Source organism: Geotrypetes seraphini, chromosome 2, assembly GCF_902459505.1.
Source record: "Geotrypetes seraphini chromosome 2, aGeoSer1.1, whole genome shotgun sequence".
Lineage (NCBI taxonomy): Eukaryota > Metazoa > Chordata > Amphibia > Gymnophiona > Dermophiidae > Geotrypetes > Geotrypetes seraphini.
The window spans coordinates 136,621,974-136,645,809 of NC_047085.1; the positions used below are offsets into that span (position 1 = coordinate 136,621,974).

The window sequence follows — 23,836 nt, forward strand, 5'->3', positions numbered from 1 at the left end:
TGGCGTGGCAGAGAGGGACAGGAATCGATCGCCTATCCCGTTGTCCCTGTGCACAGCTTTGGGATGCTGTCCCTGAAAACGGGACATTTCGGAGTCCCAAAGCTGTGTGTGGGGACTACGGGCCAGGGGATCTAAAAACGGGACCGTCCTATTCAAAACAGGACGTATGGTCACCTTAGGTAGAGGTAGGGGTAGAGACAATTTTATTGAATTGTAGAGTGTGTTTTTTGATTTATTTTTTGCACTTTCAGCACTATTTGTGAGCACATTTATCACAAAAATCGCACGGAGAGAGCCCGGGGATGTTTCACAGTTAACACCCTGTTGGGTGTAAGCCAGTGACAGCCATCACTTCTGGGAGCTCCCGGAGGGAGGCTGTATGACTGAGGGCTCTCCCAATCTCTTGAAACCATATTATTGGGCTGTCTTAATTACAGCAGTGTAATCATTCTTTGACTTGTCTCTCCCCCGTTTCCAGTTCTACTTCTTGGGGTTTGGGAGATTTGTTTTCGTCATTTATTATGTTTCATGGAGAGGGTGATCGACAAAAACAGTGACAGAACTCAAAAAGGGATGAACATAGAGGATCCCTAATTAGGGAAAAAAATTACATGACTGCGTGTGATGTATCGAGGGGTGCTTAGATGGCGATTCCGAATGTTAGGAACTAAATGCAGTACCAGGCAGATTTCTAGTCAGTGTTCTATATATGACAAGACAGATGAGAATAGGCTTGAGTGGGCTTTGATGGCAACTACACAATTTGGAACATAAGGTCAGTGCTGGGTGGACTTCTCCAGTCTATGTCCCAGAAATGGCAAAGAAAGATTAGAATCAAATATTTTATACCAGATTCATTGTTGATTTAACCATGAATTGATGAGTGTGAATATTTGGCAGACAAATTTAAAGGGGCATTAAAATGTTTCCTTTTCAAAGATGCCTTTGAGCTATGATGTCTCCCTTTCTTTTCCAATTTAGTAAGCCAGCGTGACGAATAAGAACATCCCTCCCCTTCTTTACTTCCTCTTGTATTTTACCTCTTTATGTTTACTTTTCTTGATTTTATTGTAGTTCTTTTTTTACAGTGAGTCTATCCTTGACCATGTAATTTGTCTCATATGTTTTTGTTTTTTATGTTCCCATATTTTAATGTACATCGCCTAGAAATCATGATAGGCAATTAATCAAATTTTTAATAAACTTGAAACTTGACCATTCAAGTCTGTATCTGCCGTCATCATCATCATCTACTACTTTATTATATAAATTCTGAACTTATTACACTATACTTTAACAATTAATGACATTAATACTATTTTATTGTAAACTGCTAAGAAGGTAATTACTAAATGGAAGTATAGTACTCCCCCTAAATTTGCGGGGGTTCTGTTCCAGTCAAATGGCAGGGGAGGCAAGAGAGGGAGTTGGAGCACCGGCGGGTAAAGAAAATCACTTGCAGTCTACTCCAACCGCCTCTTCCTAGAGTAAAGTTGGGCTACACCAATTAGGAGGTGCTTTGACACGCAGATCCTGATTGGTGTAGCCTGACTTTACTACAGGAAGAGGTAGTCGGAGCAAACCGTGAATGAGTCCGCAATTCGCGAACTGCAAATTTGCAGGGGAACACTGTATATCAAATAGAAATAAAACTTAAATCTCCAATGCCCTTTCTTTCAAACCTTTATAAATCAGAAATACCACCCGATGTTAACTACTACCACACTCACCACCAGTGGCTCTCAAACCTTTTTAGCTCCAGCACATTAAATGGAGCAAATGTTTTCACGACACATTATAACTGAAATTATAAAATTAAAAAAACAACAAAGAATTTTGAGTTACTTATTTAAAGTTCTTTAAGCTATGTATGGGTAACTGTAACAATGGTGAAAGTAAAGTAGATAGAATAGAATTACTAATCAATGCGATGGATGTGCTTATTTTTGAATGCAAATTAGCTCAAAACATGGCTCGATAGTTGATTATCTGCAATAATTCTCTTTTTTTCAATTTAATTTCTGTCAGAGCTGAAAATCCAAGCTTGCAAAGATCCAAACGGTAACAAAGCCTTGATTGCTTAGTTGCTCAAGTTGGGATAGATATTGCATAAAAACTAAAATAAAAAGTTACTTGCCACATCAAAGAATGATGTTTGTCTGGGCAGTTGTATCCTTACACAGATGCTCATAACATTGACAGACTGTGTACACAATATACATGTCTTCTATTCTAGTGTATACTTATAAGGGGAATTTTTAAAAATAAAGTATAATTCTGGAATCTCTCGTGGCACACCACTATGCCGTGGCACACAGCTTGAGTTATATTCAGTAACTCTAGACAAGCATAACTTCTATAAGCAGAAGAAAAAAAAGTTTAGAAATTATGTAGGTTGCTTACCTGTTTTAATGTTGCTATGTAGCGTGTTATGTATTCAACTGTAACGGGATCTTCAACAGTGAGCTTATGACTCTGACACTCCACACGAGCTCTATTAATAACTATTCTAGCATCTGCAGTCAAGCCTGCAAAATTATCAAATATGTAAACAGGAATGCAAAGTCAACTTTAATCAATGCAATAACCAATCAACTGCAAAGAATGTTCTAAATTTTTTATTTTTCAGTTTGACTCACAAACTCAAGCACTAATGAGATATTGTATTAAAAAGGATATCCAATTATCCACACAGAGAAGCAGATCAATAATTCACTTTACGGCATTAACTGTGCTTTAGACTATCTTCATTTCAAGAATTTCATTATGAAACAAGTTATATAGCAAGTTATCCATGCGATAATAAACAAAATTATACATCATGTTTATGACAAAGATAAAACTTTGCAATTTTATACTCATAGGATCCAAAATATACAGTATAAAAATATTCAAAAATAAGTGTTCTCATGGTTTCAACTTTCAGATTTCACCTTTTTAGCATGAAACATAACTGCTCAGCATCTCTTCTGGGAGTCCTGTGCATTTTGCCCAATGCTCCATCCACATCTCAGAAGTAGAGAAGTAGACTAACCACAACAAGGATTTTAAAACCATGGGAGTCCTACGAGACCATCATGCATTAAATGGGATGTCCCCTAGAAACATGAAGGCAGATAAAGGCCAAATGGCCCATCCAATATCTCACCAAAAAGAAAAACTGCAAAGATGATGTACAGGATTCAGGAACTTTATTGAAGACAAGAGACTATTGTTTTCCACAATGTTAGAAACCGGGACCCGACACGGTCCATGTTTTGATGAAACTTCTTCCTCAGGGGTCCTATTGCAAAATATAATAAAATTCAACTAACTCATGTGTATGTGTGTTGTGTACTGTCATAAATGTGTAACGTCACTGGCACCTTTTTTGTCTCACAAGCGACTCAATATCCTGGCAATTCACATCACATCATAATGTACTTTTAAAATCACAAAAACACGTTCATGAATGGCACATTACCTCCACAATTTCATTTGATAGCCACACACCACCATACATCATTAACACACACTTTCACACATATCATTACACATTTGTGACATTACACATTGTGGAAAACAAGTCTTTCGTCTTCAGTAAAGTGCTTGAATCCTGTACATCATCTCTGCAGTTTTTCTTTTTAGTTTGGCTGCTTGCTCTCCACTGCAGAACTGTTGGACTTCTCTTTGTCCCATCCAATATCTCCTCATTTCCCTAAGAAATCCCAGGTGCCTATCCCACGCTTTCTTGAATTCAGACACATCTTTGCCTTTACCACCTCTACTGAGAGACTATTTCATGCATCTACCACCCTTTCTGTAAAAAAAAGTATTTTCTTAGGTTCTTAAAGTCAACCTATGTCCTCTCATTCCAGAGCTTCCTTTCAAATGAAAGATTTCCCTCATATGTATTATGCCAAGTAGGTATTTAAACATCTCTATCATATCTCCCCTCTCCTGCATTTCCTCCAAAGTATTAAGATCACTAAACCATTTTAGTAGTCTTTCTCTGGACTGACTCCATCCTGATTATATCTTTTTGAAGGTGTGATCTCCAGAATTGTACACAATATTCTAAATAAGATCACACCAGAGTCTTATACAGGGGCATCAATACCTCCTTTTTCCTACTGGCCATTCTTCTCCCTATGCACTTGAGCATCCTTCTAGCTTTCAGTGTTGCCTTTTCAACCTGTTTGGCCACCTTAGGATCACATACTATCACACCCAAGTCCTGCTCTTCTTTTTGTGCACAAAAAATTCTATACCCTCTAAACCAGGGGTGTCAAAGTCTCTTCTCGAGGGCCGCAATCCAGTCGGGTTTTCAGAATTTCCCCAATGAATATGCAATGTTCTATCTGCATGCACTGCTTTCATTGTATGCTAATAGATCTCATGCATATTCATTGGGGAAATCCTGAAAAACCGACTGGATTGCAGCCCTTGAGGAGGGACTTTGACACCCCTGCTCTAAACCAATGGTCTCAAACTCAAACCCTTTGCAGGACCACATTTTGGATTTGTAGATACTTGGAAGGCTGCAGAAAAAATAGTTAATGTCTTATTAAAGAAATGACAACTTTGCATGTTGCACTGCTTTCAGCTGTGTATAGCTGAAATTATCAGAAGCAATTAAGGAAAGATTTATAAACTATAACAAGTTTTACCTCATGCAAAATTGTGATTTAGATTCTAAAGTATCAACTGCAAGAGACAAGATTTTGGTATAGTCCTCTAGGCTTTTTTGTACAGGGGAATCAATATCCGACTTGTGCCTTAAGTGTCCGGAGATTGCGTCCGCAACCACCTTCAGCTCTCACCTCCTCCAGCACTGGACACAACTGCCATCCTACATCAAGCAGTCACCGCCAGGAGAGGTGTCGAATTTTGCGAGAGTTCATGAGATTACATACACACGCAAAAGCTGCGCTGCCTCCAATGGTTACCTAACATTCTGGAACATTGCCCGCCTCACTGCTGTAACCTCACGCAAGTGCTTTCCTGTGTTTGTACGTGATTGTCCTCTTCATTCCACCTCACAATCACGTTCGGATGCAGGAAAGTGCTTGCGTGAGGTTACAGCAGTGAGGCGGACAACATTTCAGAACAATGACTGTACTGTTCCCTTGGGTTTTTGCAGCCCATAATGTATGACCTTGCATTTCTTTAGCATTAAATTTTAGTTGCCATATTTCAGACCATTCTTCAAGCTTTGCTAGGTCCTTCCTCATATTTTTCACACTATTAGGAGTATTTACTGTAATGCAGATTTTGGTATCATCCACAAAGAAGCAAATCCTAATCAATCAACCCTTTAACAATTTCACTTACAAAAATGTTATAAAGAACAGGCCCAAGAACTAAACCGAGGCACACCACTTGTTAACATCCCTTTCCTCAGAGCGATTGCCATTGACCAGTACCCTTTTTTCGCCTTCCACTCAACCAGTTCATCACTTTGGGGAGCATCACTTTATTAGATGCCTCTGTGGAACACTATCCAATTCTCTGGTCACCCAGTCAAAGAAATTGATCAGATTGGTCTGACAAGACCTGCTTCTAATGAATCCATGTTGCCTCAGGTCCTGTAATCCACTGGATTCTAGAAATGTCACAAAAAATGTTTCCATTAATTTACTTATCACAGAAGTCAGACTTACTGGTCTGTAGTTCCCTAATTCTTCCTTACTTCCACTTTTGTGGAGAGGGACCACATCTACCCCTCTCAGTCCTCTGGTACCACTCCCGATTCTAGAGAAGCACTGAAAAGGTCAGCCAGCAGAGCCACCAGAACTTCCCTAATTTCCTTCAATACCCTCGGATGTACATCATCTGGTCCCATCACTTTGTCCACTTTTAGTTTGGCTTGCTTCTTCATGAACATAATCCTCTGGAGTGGTACATAAAGAGTGGCATTTATTTTAGGATTTCCTCCCCATCTTGCTACTATAGTTTGGAATGAAATGATTTTTTTTCCCTGAACACAATGGCCTTCATCTCATCTACAGAGCTGCTGATGGTCCCCAGGGCAGTAATTCTCAATCCTGTGCTCAGGGACTGCTTTCCCAGATGGGTTTTCAGGATGTTCACAATGAACATGCATAGGACATATTTGCACACACTAACTTTACTGCTTGCAGAATCTCTCATGTATATTTTACTGCTACTTATTTCTATATCACTGCTAGGTATATGAATTGCTGAACATTAAACATGTAAGAGACAGTATCTGCTCAATAGAGCTTAAAATCTAATTAAAACAGACAAATGGGACAAATAGGAGTTAGGGAATTTCTCACAGAGGGAATGATAAACAAACATAGGTACTTTACAACTGAGTGGGAGTTAAAGCGCTCTTTGGTGATGAGCCTTTGTTTGTTGATGATTGCTTTGTAACAAGTTTTGTATGCTGTTTGTCTTTTCATTTTATTATGTACACTTCTCCCCTGTATATGCGGTTTCTGCATTTGCGGTTTTGCTTATTTGCGATTTTTCTCACGCTGAATCCTCCCCCAAATTACATCATCCATGAGTGCAGGGGGAGCGTGAGGCAGAAAAAGAGAGCAAGGGAAAGGGCTGGAATAGCAAGCGCGCAGGGACTGAAAGCTGAACCGGGGGACAGGGAGCCTTCCACTTACCCGGTTCTCATGGGAAGAGCTGGATGCTGCAGCGGCTGCTGCTGTTGCTTTCTTAAAAGCCAGGCATGGGCGGAGCAAACCCAGAGCTCGGTGCTGCCGCCTCGTTGCCCATCTCGGTTTGCCAGAAATGAGAGCGGGAGGGGAGCTGAGCCAGAGCTTGAGCTAGGAGCACGTGCTGCCGCCTCAAAGGATTGGGGGGGGGGAGTAAGACCAAGCCTGGCGCACAAGCATGGAGCTTGGTCTTGCTCCAGAGCCCTGGACTTTTTGGCACGGTTAGTCGTTGGGGAAGTCTGACCCCTGGCTCTGCCGAGGTTCCCTCCCGGTGTGCACAAGGAAGATGTGTTGGTAGTTATTCGCGGTTTCATCTTTTTTCCTGAGGGTTTTAATAGAAAACCGTGAATAACTTATGAAAAAGTTATTAGCGTTTTTTCCATATTTGCGGGTCCGCTCTGCCTCTAACCCCCGTGAATATGGGGGGGGAGGGGGGAAAGAAGTGTATGTATATTTGTGATTCACCTTGTACGAAGACAGAATATAAATAATAAACTATAAGCAGCCTCAAAAAGTGGGCTTTTCTTTGGAAAGCCCCCAAACCAGAATGGCCAGGCAGTCAGCAAAGACTGGCTTCAGAACTATTGCTCAAAATAAAAGCATACCTTATAATTTTCTAACAAGAATACTATACCTGCAAAAGCCATGCAGACATGATCATCAAGTGCACAGATTTTCCTCACGGTTCTTTCCTCCTGCAGTTTGGCGACCGATTTCTTTTCTACCCCCAATATTACTATATCTTTGCCACGAATTCCAACCTGTCAGTTTTAAGAAAAGATGATTACATAGAAACCAAGAAAATGAGGCAGATAAGTTCAATTACCATACCATATTGTTTCTTATACCCACAATTATCAGCAAGGAATCATTGCTGCTTACAAGATTAATACGGATTCAAACAGTAACATCAAGGATCAAACAATATTGAGTTCCAGTCCTGGATTACTGTGAGAATAGATGTGTCTTTAGTGATTTCCTGAATTGAAGATGGGAATTATAAAAAGAAACAATATTCTGTACAATTATCATTTTATAAATACAAATAATACAGAGCAAGGATCAACAAAACCCCTGTCTCCCCTCCCCTTCACAAATATTCCCTCCACTGTCAAGAAAACTGAATAAGCCAAATTATTATAGAATGCTACACAGAAAAATCATGCTAGCAAAATATCGCAGTCACATGACAGGAATAGTGTTAGGGGAGTGCAACTACCCCCTGTCAGAGAGAGCCCTAAGCCAACTGGGAGCTAAAGAACCACGCCTGGGCTTTGCGGTCCCCAGTTATATCTAACACCAGTTCTAGCAGGATACATATTTCAAATCTGATATATTCTATCACAAAATAGAAAATAAAATTATTTTTTCTACCTTTTGTTGTCTCTGGTTTCTGCTTTCATCTTCTTTTTATTCTCTTCCTTCCAGCGTCTGCCCTTGCTGTCTCTTCAATCCAGCATCTGCCCCTTCCATCTACTGTCTGCCCTCTCCCATATGGTATCTGCCTTCTTTCTATGCCCCTCTCTCCTTTTTACATGGTTTATTCCAGTTTCACTGCTCTCTTCATGTTTATCTTTCCTACACCAGATCTAGTATCTTTGTCCCTCTCTCCTTATTTCTCTGCTGACCCCCCTTCCCAGCATCAATCTCTCTCTACTTTCTCATTCCTCTTTCTCTCCCCGTTCCCTCATCTGATCTCTCCATTCAACCCCAACCCCTTCTCCTCCTCTAATCTCCCTGCCAGCTTCCTTCCTTTTTTCCTCCTCCACTGTCCAGCAGTACCCATTCTCCCTTCCCTCCTCCCCATCCAACAGTAACTCTCTTCCCTTCCCTCTGTTTCCCTCCCAGCAGCTCTCAGTACTTGCCTACGTCAGCACAGCGATTCACTTAGGCAGCTTTGGGGCTTTTGAGAAGTCGCGGCCCGCCTCTGATGATGCAATTTCCTCTTTCCTCAGAGGCGGCGCGACCCATCAAAGATCCTAAGGATGCCTAAGTGAATCGCTGTGCTGACGCTACTGGCACTGTTGCAGGCAAGTACTGAGAGCTGGAAAGCAAAATGTTGAAGCTCCCCTGATCTCGCCGGCCCTGCGTGGACTGGCAGGAAATTTCTATGGACTGACACCGGTCCGTGGACCGGCAATTGAAGACATACGAAAGCAGTCCCCACAAAAGCTAGAGGGGCTTGCTGTGCTGACCCTTATGACCGAGGACCCAAAGGCGGAATCCTGTGTAGCCATCATGTCTACTCTGTAGAACTTGGCAAACATGTGAAGAGAAAAGACCACGTTGCTGCTCTGCAAATCTCTTCAGGACAGACAGATCTAGCTTAGGCCCATGAAGAAGCCACACTCCTGGTAGAATGCAACTTGACGGAAACAGGAGACTGTTTCCCAGAAAGAATATAGGCTGACAAAGTGGTCCTATGGATCCATCTGGAAATCATGGCCTTGGAAGCAGGAATAAGTCAGTACAAACAAATGTTCAGAGTACAAACAAATATTCAGAGAGCTGAAACTCGTTGGTGACCTCCAGATAACATAGAAGAACTCTGCGCACATCCAGGTTCTTCTACAGCTGGTCCTGTGTCTTGGAACCGGTCAGTTGAAAGGTAGGCAAACACACTTCCTGATTCATGGAAAGCCAAAACTACCTTCGGCAGGAAGGAATAAATCGTTCAAAGGGATACCCCTGCCTCAGATATGGTGGAAAAGGTCCTTGCAAGACAAAGCCTGCTGCACCGACGCACCAAAGTAATGGCAACTAGAAAAATGGTCTTAAGCATCAAGTTCAAGAGGGAAGCATTTCAAAGGGGTTCCAAGGAATGGAAAGGATGGTTAACCGATGGTCCGACATGAAGAGCCACTTTCAAGAACCTACTGACATCGGAATGAGCCACCAAGGTAGATTGACGCTCCCGGGATCTAAAACAGGAGAGCCCAGCCACTTGGACCCGAAGAGAAGCCACAGTGAGGCCTTTATCCAAACCAGCATGAAGAAAGGCGAGATCAGAGCTGAATAAGGGTCCAATTGGTCCTGGGCACACCAATTTTGGGAGGCCATTCATGCCTTAGCGTAAGCTGATTCTGCGAACAATTTCTTAGACTTCAGAAGAGTATCAACAACCAGGGCAGAATATCCTTTATGTTCTAAGGCTGTGCGCTCAAGAGCTATGCCATAAGAGCAAAGAGACCTGGATCCTCCAGGGACCCTGCGTGAGAAGGTCCAGATAGGTGCTCAGCTGAAGGCTGTGACCTTTGCGCAGACGCATCAGATCTGAGTACCATGATCTATGAGACCAATCTGCAGCCACCAGAATGACATGGCCCGCATGAGCTGCGATCTTCCGAATGACCCAACAAACATTGGCCTAGGAGGAACACATATAGGAGAATCTCCTGGGCCACGGCTGCACCAGAGTGTCAAGTCCTGTTCTGCTGGGCTAGGATCTTTGACTGAAGAAGTGATCTGCTTTCTTGTTCCTTGCTGTGGCCATACCCAACTACCCACTATCGCTTGGAACATCTCTGAGGACAGGGCCCACTCACCCAGATCCAGAATCTATCTGCTGAGGAAATCTTCTTGAACGTTGTCTACTCCTGCCACTTGCACTGCCATCAGTGCTAGGAGATGACGGTCCGCCCAAAGAAAAAGAAGGCGGACTTCCTGAGCCAGAGGAGTGCTCTTGGTCCCTCCCTGCAAACATCCATGTTATTCTCTCTCCTTTGTTTGAATAATGTGGATGTTTGCAGCTGATGGTAGGCACAAAACAAGGAACCGTTACACAGTTTTTTGAATAGACTGAATGGCATTTGCTGTATGACCTGAGAGGAGATGTTTTGTCCCTACGAATTAGGGTCTCTGATTTACATTCTCCTGAAGAGCAGCGCTAGTCCATATCCCCCGAAGATCTGCTGTTTGATTGAAACGCCCATTCTTTGGGAGGGCATCGGGAGTTCATTACTCTAAACCAGTGCCGGTAATGGGTTTAGACCCTACAAGATAAGTGTTGCCTTTCTTTACTTTTTTGAAGTATGAGCATTAGAAGCAACTTTTACAAGCACGGAATTTTTTGGAAATATGCTTTAGGAATAGTGACATGGTTAATCTTCACACTGTTTGTTGGAAGGCACATATTTTTTTGCATTTCATATGATATAAATAAAAGGGAGGGGAAGGAGGGACAGGTGTATATGATTAAAACAAAGTCACAGGATGTGATCCTGGAATAATATATAAATTATAAAAGGTCCTATGATCTGACCCTTTGTGGTTATGATACACCTGCCCTCTGTTTAGGTAAGTGTTTGGGGAGAGTACATTTGATATGTTTCAGTGAAAAGTCTCTATATGAAGGTTTGTTCCTTTATAAATAGAGCTCTGTGTTAAGGAATTAAAGGTATTGGAAAAGGTTTTTTTGACCATCCGGTTTTACCTTTTGACACCAGAAATCATTCACATTTGGATAGTTTGTTGTTTTAAAAAAAAACCTATTTTATTGGAGACCTCTTATGCTCTTATCATTAGCTTTTATTATTGTAAAAGAGTAGGGCCCAGATGCACTAAAGTCAGTGATCGTTTAACAATTGTCACTAAACCAGTTTTGACTGTTTTAACAACAATTGGATTTGCCGTCCCAATGCACAAAACGTTTCACTGTGTGGTTTTCTGCACAATCGCGCTCATTCTCCGATCCAGCCATGCAAATAAGGTCATTAATACTGAAATGCCATGTAAACTAGCCAAGCGATTGCTGCTCTAACATCGCTTCATGATGCACAAAAATAAAAGTGATCGCTTTTAGTGAACTGAAAAAAGCAACTGGTCAAGACCAGTTGCTTACATGTCTTACCAATAGTTCAGCCCTGAAATTAATATAATATTTATAACATTGATACCATATATACAGTTTTTACAATAGCAGGGATATATATGTGTATTATATGTGCGTTATGAGCATGCGTATTGAAGGTGTAAAATATAAAAGAGAGGGCAGCGAAAAGATGCGGCCAATGATAGAAGGCTACAATTTTTGTTCATGATTAAAATATGTACATGCTGGGACAGACCTTTATACAGCACCACCCTCATTCATGCCCCGCATTTGCGTAGTCTGCTGCTACCTCTACACAAAGCATCAAGGGATTGCCCTCACTGTACTATTTAAAAGGGCATGAAATAGCTTTTGTTAACTGTGTGTGCTTGTGCTCCAATGGTCAACATTATGGATGGCGGTTGTAGGCTCTGATTTATGCAGCCTGCCTTTCCCTGGGAAGAAGAGAAAATGATTATGGCGATTGAAGGAGGGAGGACCAGCTACCATGGAGGAGTCTGACGTAGAAAATCTGGCGCATGCGTACATTGTCGTTTTATCAACTGGACTATGCTGCGCACATGTGACTCGCTCTTACAGTGATCGATTGGATGTGGTTGAATGGAGATTACGGTGAACGTCCACGCACATCATCTGAATGCAAACTTGTTTGAGCATTGATCGCTGTTTCGGAATCGGCTAACAGTGATCCACATGGTCTTACCGACTGTGTTTAGTGCTTCTAGCCCTTAAACTTTGCACACTGGAAATTCCTTAGTCCATCCAGACTCCACTGTCCTTAGACTAACATTATAAGCCATTCTATATGCCCTAGGTGATAAGATTTGTATGTAGGTGTCCCAAGCATCCAAAAATCTTTTGTCATGTCTCAAGGTGAGACAGCTTCTCCAGCCTCCAACATCATCAATGCATTAAATGAATTTCTCCAATGCCAATAAGTTGAAAGGAGTTTCCTGGAGCCAATGCAGCATCAAACATTTCTTCCCAATTACACAGGCTTTATGGAAAAACAAATTACTTTTTTTACGTGGAAGATTCCTACAACAGTCTGCCCTCCCAGGGAGAAGACTAAGGTTTTCTCCAAAACTCTACCCATAAATTGCAGAATCATAGACCAAAACCATTGTGTAATACAGGAAAACCATAATGCATGAGAAAGCATACACTCCTGGATTTTACATTTGGAACAGAGAGGGGATGTAGTACTACCTGCATAAGTCTGTACTTTGGAAAAGCAAGCCCAAGGACAATATGATAAACTACGTTCCTGTAGTGTTGCCCCATAAACCACTTTAGGAACAGGCTGTAAAGCATAATTAATATCTTTAGATGTCAAGCCTCAGGCTACTCAGTTGGTTTATATGAGGAACCATATTAAGTGCTTTTGCTCAAGTACATATCATCCAGGATGTGCCCTCAGTCTAGTTCTCGAGTCATCCAATTAAAGAAAATCAGATTCATTTGGCACAATCTGCCTCTAGTAAAACTATGTTGCTTTGGATCTTAAAACTGACTGGAGTGTGAAAAGCACACTATCCTTTCCTTCAGCAGTGTCTCCTTTACTTTTCCTACCACTGAAGTGAAGTTTATTAGCCTGTACTTTCCTACAAATTAGACTTCTCATATTCAGTTGGCTATCCTGTTTGATGAATAATGGAATTTTTCCATCTAATGGCGGATATATCTCGATTACACCGATAGTTAAAAATCAAAAAGATTCAATATCACTAGTCAATAATTATAGACCAATAGCTTTGATCCCATTTTTCATCAAAATTGTAGAGGGAAGGGTGGGAGGGGGAGGGTATCTCTTTTGTTTTATTCCTTGATTAAAAACATTGGAAGGGTGGGGGGTTTATTCTTTCTGTATTGTTAATTGATTATAAGTGCTTACTATTATTATTAATCCGCTATAACTCCCTTAGCGCATATACGCACTTCAAAGTTTGTGGGTCCATGATCCGTGGCGCCGTGCCCGCACATACGCAGTGCCTGCCTCAGCTGATTGCCTGATCTCCGACACCGGCTGACTTCCCGACCCTGTTCCTCCAAAACTGGAGACGGGGGAGGGAGGAGAAACAAAGCCGGCAAGCACAGTGTTAGAGCATGGCTGAAGTTGCTTCCTGGCTAGGGCAGCATTGAAGGAAGCTAGGGAAGGGAGGGAGGCTTCAACTCACTGCTCCTGTTTGCTTCAGGCCTTCCTTGCTGCAGGGTTCTGCCTTTGCGGAAACAGAAAGTAGGTGGGAACCCGTAGCGATGAAGGACCGAAGCAAGCAGGAGCAGTGAGTTGTGAATGCTGCGCTGCCGAAGGCTGTGTGAGACCCGGGGGGGGGGGGGGGGAAGAAATGAGAAATGCTGCTTTTGGCTGTGTAAGACCGTGGGGGGAATGCTGCAGCGGCACCCTTTGGGGGACACAGAGGGAATAAGGGAAAAGGAAGACCAGGGAGGGGGTGGGGGTGGAAGAGAAATGCTGCTGTTGCACAGGGGGGAGGTCAAAGGAAAGGAGAAGAGCTAATGCTGGACAGGGGGGAGCAGGGAAGGGTTCCCACTGGACATGGGAGAAGAGACAGAAAGAAATAAATACCAGCGGGCAGGAAAGATAGACAGACAGGGGGCCAGGGAGAGAGAAAGACAGACATACAGAAAGAAAGAAATGCCCAAGTCTACATATCTATTCTAGCACCCGTTATTGTAAAGGGCTAAAAAACTAGTGTATATATAATGTTTTGCACTTTTTATTAGCCTTGAAAACTTAATAAAATTGTAGAGGGCTTGGTTCATTCTCAATTATTGAATTGCCTAGAATCTCACTTACTTTTGCATGATACCCAATCGGGCTTTCGGCCTTTATTTAGCACCGAAACAGTGATAGCTGCAATCTTGCATCACGTTCATGATCTGCTTAGTAAGGGTTCTAATGTGCTGATCATGTAATTTGATCTGAGCAGCGCCTTTGATTTAGTGGATCACATTAAACTTCGGAATTGTTTGGATTCTATTGGGATACATGGAAAAGTGTACAATTGGTTTGAAGGCTTTTTGTCAACTCGTTCATATCAGGTTAGATTCAATGACAAATTTTCTGGAAAGTGGAGGAGTCCAAGCGGAGTTCCGCAGGGCTCCCCACTTTCCCCTTTGTTATTTAACATTTATTTGTCTTCTCTGGGCTCAAAATTAGCTTCCTTGGGACTAAAAATATTTAGCTATGCAGACGACATCACTGTTATCTTGCCATTCACCCTTTCCATTTCTTTCATCAAAAATGAAATAGAGGATATATTTAAGAAAACTGAAACATGGATGTCAGACTTTAGGCTGAAATTGAACCCAGAGACAAAATTTTTCATTGCATCCTCTGGTCAGAATTTTACAGAAACATATTTTGTGTTAAATAACACTACTTACCTTATATAACCTACCATTAAGATCTTGGGTGTTATTCTAGATCAACACATGACTATGCAGGATCAGGTAAATGCTTTGGTATGGAAGGTCTGCTATACTCTGTGGAAATTGCATAGTATAAAATATTATTTTGACACCGAATCGTTCAAACTACTGGTTCTGTCGTTGGTGTTGAGCCAACTGGATTATTGCAATATAGTATATTTGGAAGGTCCTCAAAAGAATTTATCTAGGTTGCGCATAGTCCAGAATGTAGTGGTTCGCTTGATCTATAGATTGAAAAAGTTTGATCGTGTGAGTCCTTACTATCGAGAATTGCACTGGCATCCTGTGGAGGTTCGACTTAAATTTAAATTTGGTTGCTTTTGTTACAAAGTTCTCTTCGGCATGGCGCCCACTTACTTATCTGAATTATTTTCCTTTACTCAATCCAAGCATTCATACAGTTCACACAGCCTTTTTACTTTTCCATCTGTCAAAGGCTGTCATTACACAAAATACCACCAATCTTTGCTTTCTTATCAGGTGGCTCTCTGGGACAAGGAACTGAAACCTTTGTTATTGAGTTCCATGTCTTACAATCATTTTTGAAAGCAACTGAAGACACATTTGTTTGCAAATTAATCAATTTTCTTTAGTTCGTATTATTTGTTAAAATTTTGTAAACCGCATAAGAACATAAGAAGCGCCATCTCCGGATCAGACCTTCGGTCCATCAAGTCCGGCGATCCGCACACGAGGAGGCCCTGCTAGGTATACACCTGGCTTATTTTATAGCCAACCATATCTTTATATGCCTCTCTCAAGGAGATATGCATCTAGTTTGCTTTTGAAGCCTAGGACTGTCGATTCCGCAATAATCTCCCCTGGGAGAGTATTCCAGATGTCAACCACTTATCGGTCATGCGGTATAGAAATAACTTGTTCTGTACCTTTTCTTTTCTGCTACTTTTGTGAGGAGGACCCCACATCCACCTTTTTCCAGTCACATGGAACCCATCTCCAGAAATCTGTTAGGATGTTTTGGCAGGTCTCCTGAACTCCCTCAGTACTTTGGAAAATATTCTCTCACATTAGTCCTCGGTATACTTCAGTTTAAGAATTCCATCCTGGCTTTTTTTTGTTGTTTTTCTTGGATATAACTGAAGAAAGTGTGGCCTAGTGATAAGAACTGCTGCCTCAGCACCTTAAGGTGGTGCGATCAATCACAGCGCTGTTCCTTGTGACTCTCATCTAAGTCACTTAATCCTCCATTGCCACAGCAAAATAAAGTAACTGAATATATGTAAACCACTTTGAATGTGCAACCCAAAAAAAGAATACAAGTCTTGGCCATTTTTTTTCTGCCTTAGCTTTTGTCTTCCTGATTTCTTTCAGTATATCTTATGATGCTTTGTATTTTGTGACTATAAGCTGTTTAGTTTTTAATTTTGTCAGTCATTTCTTTGTTAAGAAAGTAAATAAAAGGAAAGATAACCATTAATGTTTTCTAAACATTGACCTTTTCATTGCTTCTTTCAACTGGGTTCCCTTATCTGCTCCCACCTTGACAACTACTCCTTTAGTAGAATATGACAGTGCTAGGAGATGACGGTCCACCCAAAGAAAAAGAAGGCAGACTTCCTGAGCCAGAGGAGTGCTCTTGGTCCCTCCCTGGCTTACTATAAGCTGCAAACATCCTGAAGTCAGCCTGTTTGAAGTCCAGCACTTTGAGCTTGGTGCATCCAGATAAGGATTTCTCAACCCAGTCCTCAGGGAACCCCAAGCCTCCACTGTATGAAAATCTATCTTATGTATATTCATTGTGAATAGCCTGAAAACATGACTAGCTGTATGGCTTGAGATAGGGTTACCATACATCTGGATTTACCCAGACTTGTTCTCTTTTTAGAAGACTGTTCAGGTGTCCGGACAGTTTTCCAAAACCTGGCAGTTTGTCCAGGTTTTGGACTTTCTCCGAGTCCAGCCTTTTTTTTTTAATCTTGGGGGGGACGGGACCAGGAGGAATGAGGCAGCAGCAGGGATCACCTGAAGGTGGGAGTCGCATCTATCAGTCCCGCTGTGGGTACTGGTGATCTGGGAAGAACTCTTGTTTTGAGCCGCTGAAGGCTCGTATGGCATTGGCTGGAGGTGACAGGAAAACCCAGCTCTACCCGAGCTCGGGGCTAATTATGGAAAGTGTCTGCACCTGTGTGTGGCGTCATTGCATATGTCCCAAGTGTAGGCAGAGCTGAGGCTTTTCCTGTCACCTCCAGCCAGCACCAAATGAGCCTTCAACAGCTTACAACAGGAACTCCTGCACCTAGACCACCAGTATCTGTGGTGGGACCATAACTGACGTGGCTCCTACCCAAAGGCGACTCTTACTGCCACAGAGAGGTATCCATTCCTGGGGGGGGGGAGGGGGGGAGAAGCTTGTGAGGGTGGTGGGACTGGGGACAGGGACATGTGTCCTTTTTTATCTTTAGAAATATGGTAACTCTAGCTTGAGAAGTACTGCCATATGATATATTGATCATTGCTGTCCCATCTGTAGACCTTAATTATGCAAGTGTAGTATAACTTTGCAGTTACCATGTAGTTAATGCAAAAATTAGCACATAGTAGCTGCAAAACCTCTGTATTAATTGCTGAGGGTGTCCCCAGTATTTTACCATGGAAATGAAAACAGGACGTGACGTTACTATATGGTAACTGCACTACAGATAACAGTGCAGTTGTATCTAATCAGGTGATATAACCAGTACTGCATTACTACTATTACTTATCACTTATATAGCGTTGAAAGGCATAGACAGTGCTGTACATTTTGACATTTATTGACAGTCCCTGCTTGGACGAGCTTACAATCTAACTTGGACAAACAGACATGACATATAGGGTTGGGGATGCAGAACCCAAGGTGAGAGGAGTTAGGAGTCGAAAGCACTCTCAAAGAGGTGGGCTTTTAACTGGGCCTTGAACACTGCCAGAGACGGAGTCCGCCATAGGAATTCGGGTAGCTTGTTCCATTAACAGTGAACACATGGTAATTACCTCTGCTTTAACTGTAAAAGGTACAATTCCTGCCCCTTCCAGTTGCTTTAGTGTAGGCTAAATGATGCATTAACACACAGCTTTGTGTGTTAATGCACAACTTTGTAAATATGCCTTCTATGATTTTATTGATGTTTGGATCCCTAGCAGATACAACTACTGTAAACCTGTCAACGAATATTGCAAACTAATGCTGCCCGATTCAGGAAAAAATTTTTTGATTCGATTCAGCCTATTGAATCAATTTTTCAATTCTATTTTCCTGCCCAATTGGGCGGGTTATTTTTAAACACCATGGTGGGTTTATTTTATAGCCTCTTCACCCCCTTTGCCTTCTCCTAACCATGTTGGCACTGTGGTGTAAACAAAATAAACAAACAAAAAATACTTTTCCTCTCTCTATTAAATCCTAGCTCAAGTTTGCATTCCAACACCAGCTCTGGAAGGATACACATTTCAAATCTGACATATTGTAATCACAAAACAGAAAATAAAATTATTTTTCCTACCTTTTGTTGTCTGGTCATTTTTCAAATGGTTGTTTTCTGATCAGGCTCTCCTTCTTTCTCTGTGCTAACCATCCATCTTCCATCTCTGTCCTCCCCTTCTGTTTCCCTTTCCTCCCCCAGAGGTCTGGCATCTTTCCTTTTTTTAATTTCCGTCCCCCCGCAGCTGCAGCGATGGACCCCCACCATCCACCATCTCTCCTTTTCTCAACTATCTTTTCATCCAGCATCTCTCTTCTGTGTCCCTGTCCCTATTCTCCTCTCCAGTACTGTCCCCGTTCCTATGTTTCCTCCATGCCCAGCATCTTATCTCTCCCCATATCCAGCTTCTTTCTCTCTTCTTTACCTCTTGTATCCCCTTCCCCAGGTACAGGCTTTCTCCTACTATCGCTTCTGCCATCCTGCACCCTGCCCACCTACTTTGGAGCAGTATCTGTCCCTCTTGTACCCTTCCCCTTGTGGTCTTGCATTTCTCTCTCCCTCTCTCCCCATTTGTCCAGCACCTCTCCTCTACTTTCCTCTCCCTCTTTTTGATTTGGTCTCTCGTTTCCCTTCACTTCACCCCAGGTCTGGCATCACCCCCTCCCCTCTCTTACTCCTTCCTCCTCCTCCCTCTGCACAGGCCTGCTCCCCACCACGAAGACCTGCTCCCCCCTGCTGCAAAGGCACATTTTCTCCTCCTCCCTGCCAAAAAGGCCTGCTCCTGTTGCGAAGACCTGCTCCCCCACCACCACGAACGAACGCCTGCTCCCCCGCAGCCTGCACCTTCCCCGCTCTTACCTCCTTAACGCTAATAGGGCGGTCTGCAGGCTCGCTGGTAAGATAAGATAAGAATTGCCGCTGCTGGGTCCATCATGCCCAGCAGTCCGCTCACGCGGCGGCCCTCCGGTCAAAGACCAGCGCCCTAGCTGACCATTTAACCCTACTCTGTTTGCTATGTATCTTTTAAACAGATCTTAATCCATAATAGAACATTACCTCCCATCCCATAACTTTTTTTAAAATTTCCTCAGAAGTCTTAGAAACATAGAAACATGATGGCAGATAATGGCCAAATGACCCATCCAATCCGCAGGAACCATTATCTCTTTCTCTCTTCGAGAGATCCTACGTGCCTATCCCTTTTGAATTCAGACACAGTCTCTGTCTCCACCAGGAGACTGTGGAGACAGTAAGGCAATAACGCACCTATAAGGCCCAAGGCAGCTATAGAGCCCAGTACTGACCGGTGGTGACTCTCTGCAGTCTCAGAACGTCTTCGGGGCTGACTGCTCCCCGCCTGCGCTGCAGCTCCTCCACCTCTATCTGTGGTGGCAGTGGGTTCCCGTCGGAGCTCCCGCCCTTCACCTGCATGTCCGCGGCGCTCTCCAGTGCTGGCTCCTGCGGCCTCCGGCTCCCGGCCAGAGAGTCGGCGGTACTGGGAGACGAGCAGCTCATCCTCCGAGTCTGAACCTGCCTCCCGGGTCTTCTTTCAGCAGGGGTAGGTTTCCAGGGCTCGGGCCCAGCAGAGAGGATGCTCTCCCGCTATAACACTCCGCCCTGTGTTATAGCAATCCCTGCAGTTGCCCGTGGTCTTCAGCGGCATGTTCTCTCTGCTGTGAGCCTGCCCCCGATGTCAGAGCAGGGGCAGGATCACGGTAGAAAGAACGTGCCGCTGAGGACCATGGGCAGCTGCAGGGATCGCTATAACACCAGCGAGCCTGCAAGCTGCCCTATTAGCCTATAGGAAGTAAGAGCAAGCAAGCTGGGGGAGGCCTTTCTGACCGACCCTCCCCCCTCAAGCAGGAGCAGCAGCGGATGGCAAGCAAGAGGCAGCGCTGCAGCTCCTGCTTTAGGAAAGCACAGGGAAAGGGTTGGCCATTAAATCGGGAGGCCAATTTTTTTTTAAATTGAATTGATTCGAATAGATTCACCTGATTCGAATCGGTGAATCGATTTGAATCGTGAATGGGGCAGCACTATTGCAAACCAAAGCACCACAAAACATTTTTTTCACATTGAATGCACTTTTAGGTTACTTATTAGCAAGCTCTCTTTTCTTCTCCTCATGGTCTTCATCAGAAAAAACTCTTTTACCTGTCTACTAGTCCTCTTCCAGCTTAAATCTAAACTTGAAGCATGCAGTGTCAGAGCTTCCTTCTGTTGAGACCAGACTGAAGCTGCCAAAGGAGGTGACAAACACAGGGGGGTTCCTGCCAATTACATCAACAGAACTCTTGAACTGCAAATTCAGTCAGGCATATACTCAAGTAAATCTGATTCCAGTAGCAATGCTGCTATGGATGTGTATGGCTAATAGACCCTAAAAAGTGTTCTTTTTCCAGTGGCTGAACTTTATTGAACATGTGTTCTTAAAATCTAGCTTTCCTCTTTGATGACCGCTTTCTGCACCTTCTTAAAGTTTTATCATAAGTAACATTTCCATTTTATTCTTCACTTAAAGACACATTGTTCAAGTGAGAACTTTGAAGATTCGTATATAGTTCCTCACACCTCTGGATTTGATAATCACTTTGGAGTCAAAAATAGAAAAGGCTAAAATATTTTTTTTTCTTTAAACCACCACCACCACTTGGCCTGATATGGGTGTAGCAATTAAATCAGAAAGTATGGAAATTATCAAGCACAATATGTAACATGTTTTTACAAGCATATCCATTAGGATGGGATCTGACTAGATAAAGCAATTATTCACTTACAGATAAGTAAATATATTTTCCTTACGTGTAAATCTGTTTTCACAAATGGCTGTTTCCCTTATATTAGCCCTCCCGCCCCGCACACAAATTCTCAGTTTTCAATAAAAACGCTACAAACAGGTTCCCAGTTCTGATCGTCTCCAGAAGAAGTAAACGATGATGCTCTGGTTAGAGTACCGAACAGTCTGCTGCTGCTGTGGGAACTGGCAAAGGACCGCAGCAAGTCTACACTCGCTCTACTCCCCTAAGGAGGCAACGCCCTCCAATTATAACTAAATGGTTAACTAAAAACCAAAAATATAATCACTCGCGGGGATTCGCACATCAAATTTGCCGATCACGCCTTCTAATGGCACAAAACAGGAAACGGATTGTTTCCGTATTACTCTCTTCTAAAAGCCCACTACTACTACATTATTTTTATAGCGCTACCAGACATACGCCCGCGCTGTACAGAATCACGGTCATAAAACCGAACGCAAGCTCTTATTTATTACTGGGAAGAGCGTGCTCTATGAAGAGATGAGATGTTGTCTCCCTTGTTACAACGAGACTAACAAAGCAAAACCAGCTGTGCAAAACTTCTCGCCACCAACCTTATACAGTACTGTACTTTACAAGCCTATCTCCCAGCTCATACGCGCGTCAGCTACATAGAAGGCGGTGCTACGGTGAGGTCACCACTGCACGCGACCCCACTCCCTCCTCCCGACCGGGAACCCCCCCAGCTCTGAGGGGACCCGGGGTGGGGGGAGGGGAGAGGAAAGCACGTCCCACACACACACTCACTGCAGTAGAGCCCTTCTTCACCGCCTCCTGCGCGTATTCCACTTGGAAGAGGTGTCCGTCTGGGGAGAAGACGGTGATGGCTCGGTCGTAGCGCGCAGCCATTGCCCCTTGGAGCGCTGATTATTAATCAGAGCAAGGGAGATAAAGAAAGTGGGGAGGGGGGAAAAGCCGGCTTCAACGTACGTTACGCTTGGATTTGGGCGTAACCTGCAAGGATGGTGGGGGTTTTTTTCGCCTAGAAGCCGAGCCTCCTGTTTTGGGAATATGATAGGACGGGCAAGCGCGCGTGCGCTTAACGCCCCAGCAAGTTGAGCGTGAACAGAGATGCCCGAAGTAGTTCTGAAAAGGGCGATTACTTTGATTACTAAAGACTCAACATAAAAAAGACCCTCAGTATTTGTTTAATCTACGGTTGTTGTTGGTTTTTTGTGTGTTTTTTTTTTTTAACCATGAAGATGACCATAAACGGAAGGCACATTTACAATAAAATAAACGAAATTTCCAGGGGAAAATTCGAGTCAGCATAGCCAAGAGAACTGATGTGAGCAAGAAATCAATATAATTAATAACCCGTGATTTGAATCTCAGTGCAGTTTACCAACACACCTTTAAAAAATGATTTCCAACTGTTGAATATAACACATTGGAACGCATTAACTTATACCACCTGGCAAAATAGCACGTCTAGCGTTGAAGTTGTAGAAACAAAAAGCCACAACTCTTAGTTTTTCTTGCCTTCCTTACACCCCTCCCCCTTTTTTTTAGCTGTACATCTGCTACCTAGAGAGAGGGGTGCCGGGAACAGTTTATACCATGTAAACATTTACCGGTCGAGGGGAGGATACCAGTTAGCTTTAGAGTTCTCATGTTAAATAGAGTTCTGTATTCCCTTCTCTGTCTAGGCGTTGCACTGAAAATATGAAGTATACTATTCTGAGTGGGGATTTCAAGGAGGGCTGTTGCCAATAGCTCGTCGTATTCAGAAGTTCAGAATAGTATCCCCTTTTTTTTGGTAGTAGTTGGTGCGTCCTTCCTTCCTCCGCTCTGCGAGTTAGGCCTAGGCGGCGGTTGGGGGAGAGAGAGCAGTGAGAACGTTCTGTGTGAAGGGGAAGAGTAGCCTGGCTTCCTCTCGGGGAGGAGAGGGTTTCCTGCACTGCCCGGAAACTATGTCGGTGGCCTTTGCGGCCCCGAGGCAACGGGGAAAAGGCGAGATCACGCCAGCCGCCATCCAGAAGGTAACTGCACAAAAGGCGGGCAGCGGAGGAAGCTGGCGTTTGGAAGTGCTTTTGCTGCCGCCTCCTCTTCATAGTAATAACAGTTCTGATCATCTTTATAATGTTACTGTGAGAAAGAGAGAAGCCCCCTTCTCTGTTAGGTGACGCGGGAAATGACAGCGCTCCCAATCCCCAAGGTCTAATGCAGAGAGGGTGGAGAAGACAGGAGTGTAACACAGTAAATGACGGCAGAGAGAGACCCGCACGGTCCATCCAGTTTGCCCAACAAGATGGTCAGAGTCGTGCCCGCCACATGGTGTAGTGTTTCGTTCTCCGTGTTGAATCCAGGCTGGTTAACACTTTAGTGCGCTCCAGTTAAAAAAAACAAAAAAACAAACGAAAACAAAACAACAACCCTTCTCTCCACCACCTGTGGGTGCACACTAGAGGTGCAGGGGATTTGTCTCCATCATATTGATACCGGGCCCTCAACCATCCCCAGTCAATTCTTTTTCCTTCCTGCGCCATTCCACCATATTGATAGTATAGCCACAGCTTTCATTCCTATCGCTGTACCCAACCCACAAGTAAAAGATCTTGTAAATTCAAGCAAAACATAAAATGCATCCTATAACTTGTTAAAATTAAATGCAGAACAGTAGGCATAACTTTGTTAAATGTGCAA

The 23,836-nt window shown here is 43.2% G+C and overlaps 2 protein-coding genes across 6 annotated transcripts in view; one reads left to right on the forward strand and one right to left on the reverse strand.

Annotated features, from left to right (window-relative positions):
• PSMA8 (proteasome 20S subunit alpha 8) overlaps positions 1 to 22,655 on the reverse strand; it is a 39,429-nt gene extending 16,774 nt beyond the window's left edge. For 2 of the 3 annotated variants that reach the window (XM_033933828.1, XM_033933825.1), the window contains exons 1-3: positions 21,938 to 22,138; positions 7,306 to 7,432; positions 2,404 to 2,528 (exon numbers count right to left, since the gene is read on the reverse strand). In XM_033933828.1, coding sequence (XP_033789719.1) covers positions 2,404 to 2,528; positions 7,306 to 7,432; positions 21,938 to 22,039 — 354 coding nt within the window. In that variant the 5' untranslated portion in view covers positions 22,040 to 22,138. Of the gene's footprint in view, positions 1 to 2,403; positions 2,529 to 7,305; positions 7,433 to 21,937; positions 22,139 to 22,543 lie in introns of those variants that run through there. The other variant, XM_033933826.1, reaches the window with a different exon arrangement.
• Positions 22,408 to 23,836, forward strand: part of SS18 (SS18 subunit of BAF chromatin remodeling complex) — a 145,534-nt gene continuing 144,105 nt past the window's right edge. Inside the window, exon 1 of one of the 3 annotated variants that reach the window (XM_033933823.1) lies at positions 22,408 to 22,478. Coding sequence is in view for 2 of the 3 variants with exons in the window: in XM_033933822.1 (XP_033789713.1) it covers positions 23,104 to 23,172 (69 nt within the window). In the remaining variant the exon portion in view is untranslated. Of the gene's footprint in view, positions 22,479 to 22,753; positions 23,173 to 23,836 lie in introns of those variants that run through there. The other 2 variants (XM_033933822.1, XM_033933824.1) reach the window with 2 other exon arrangements.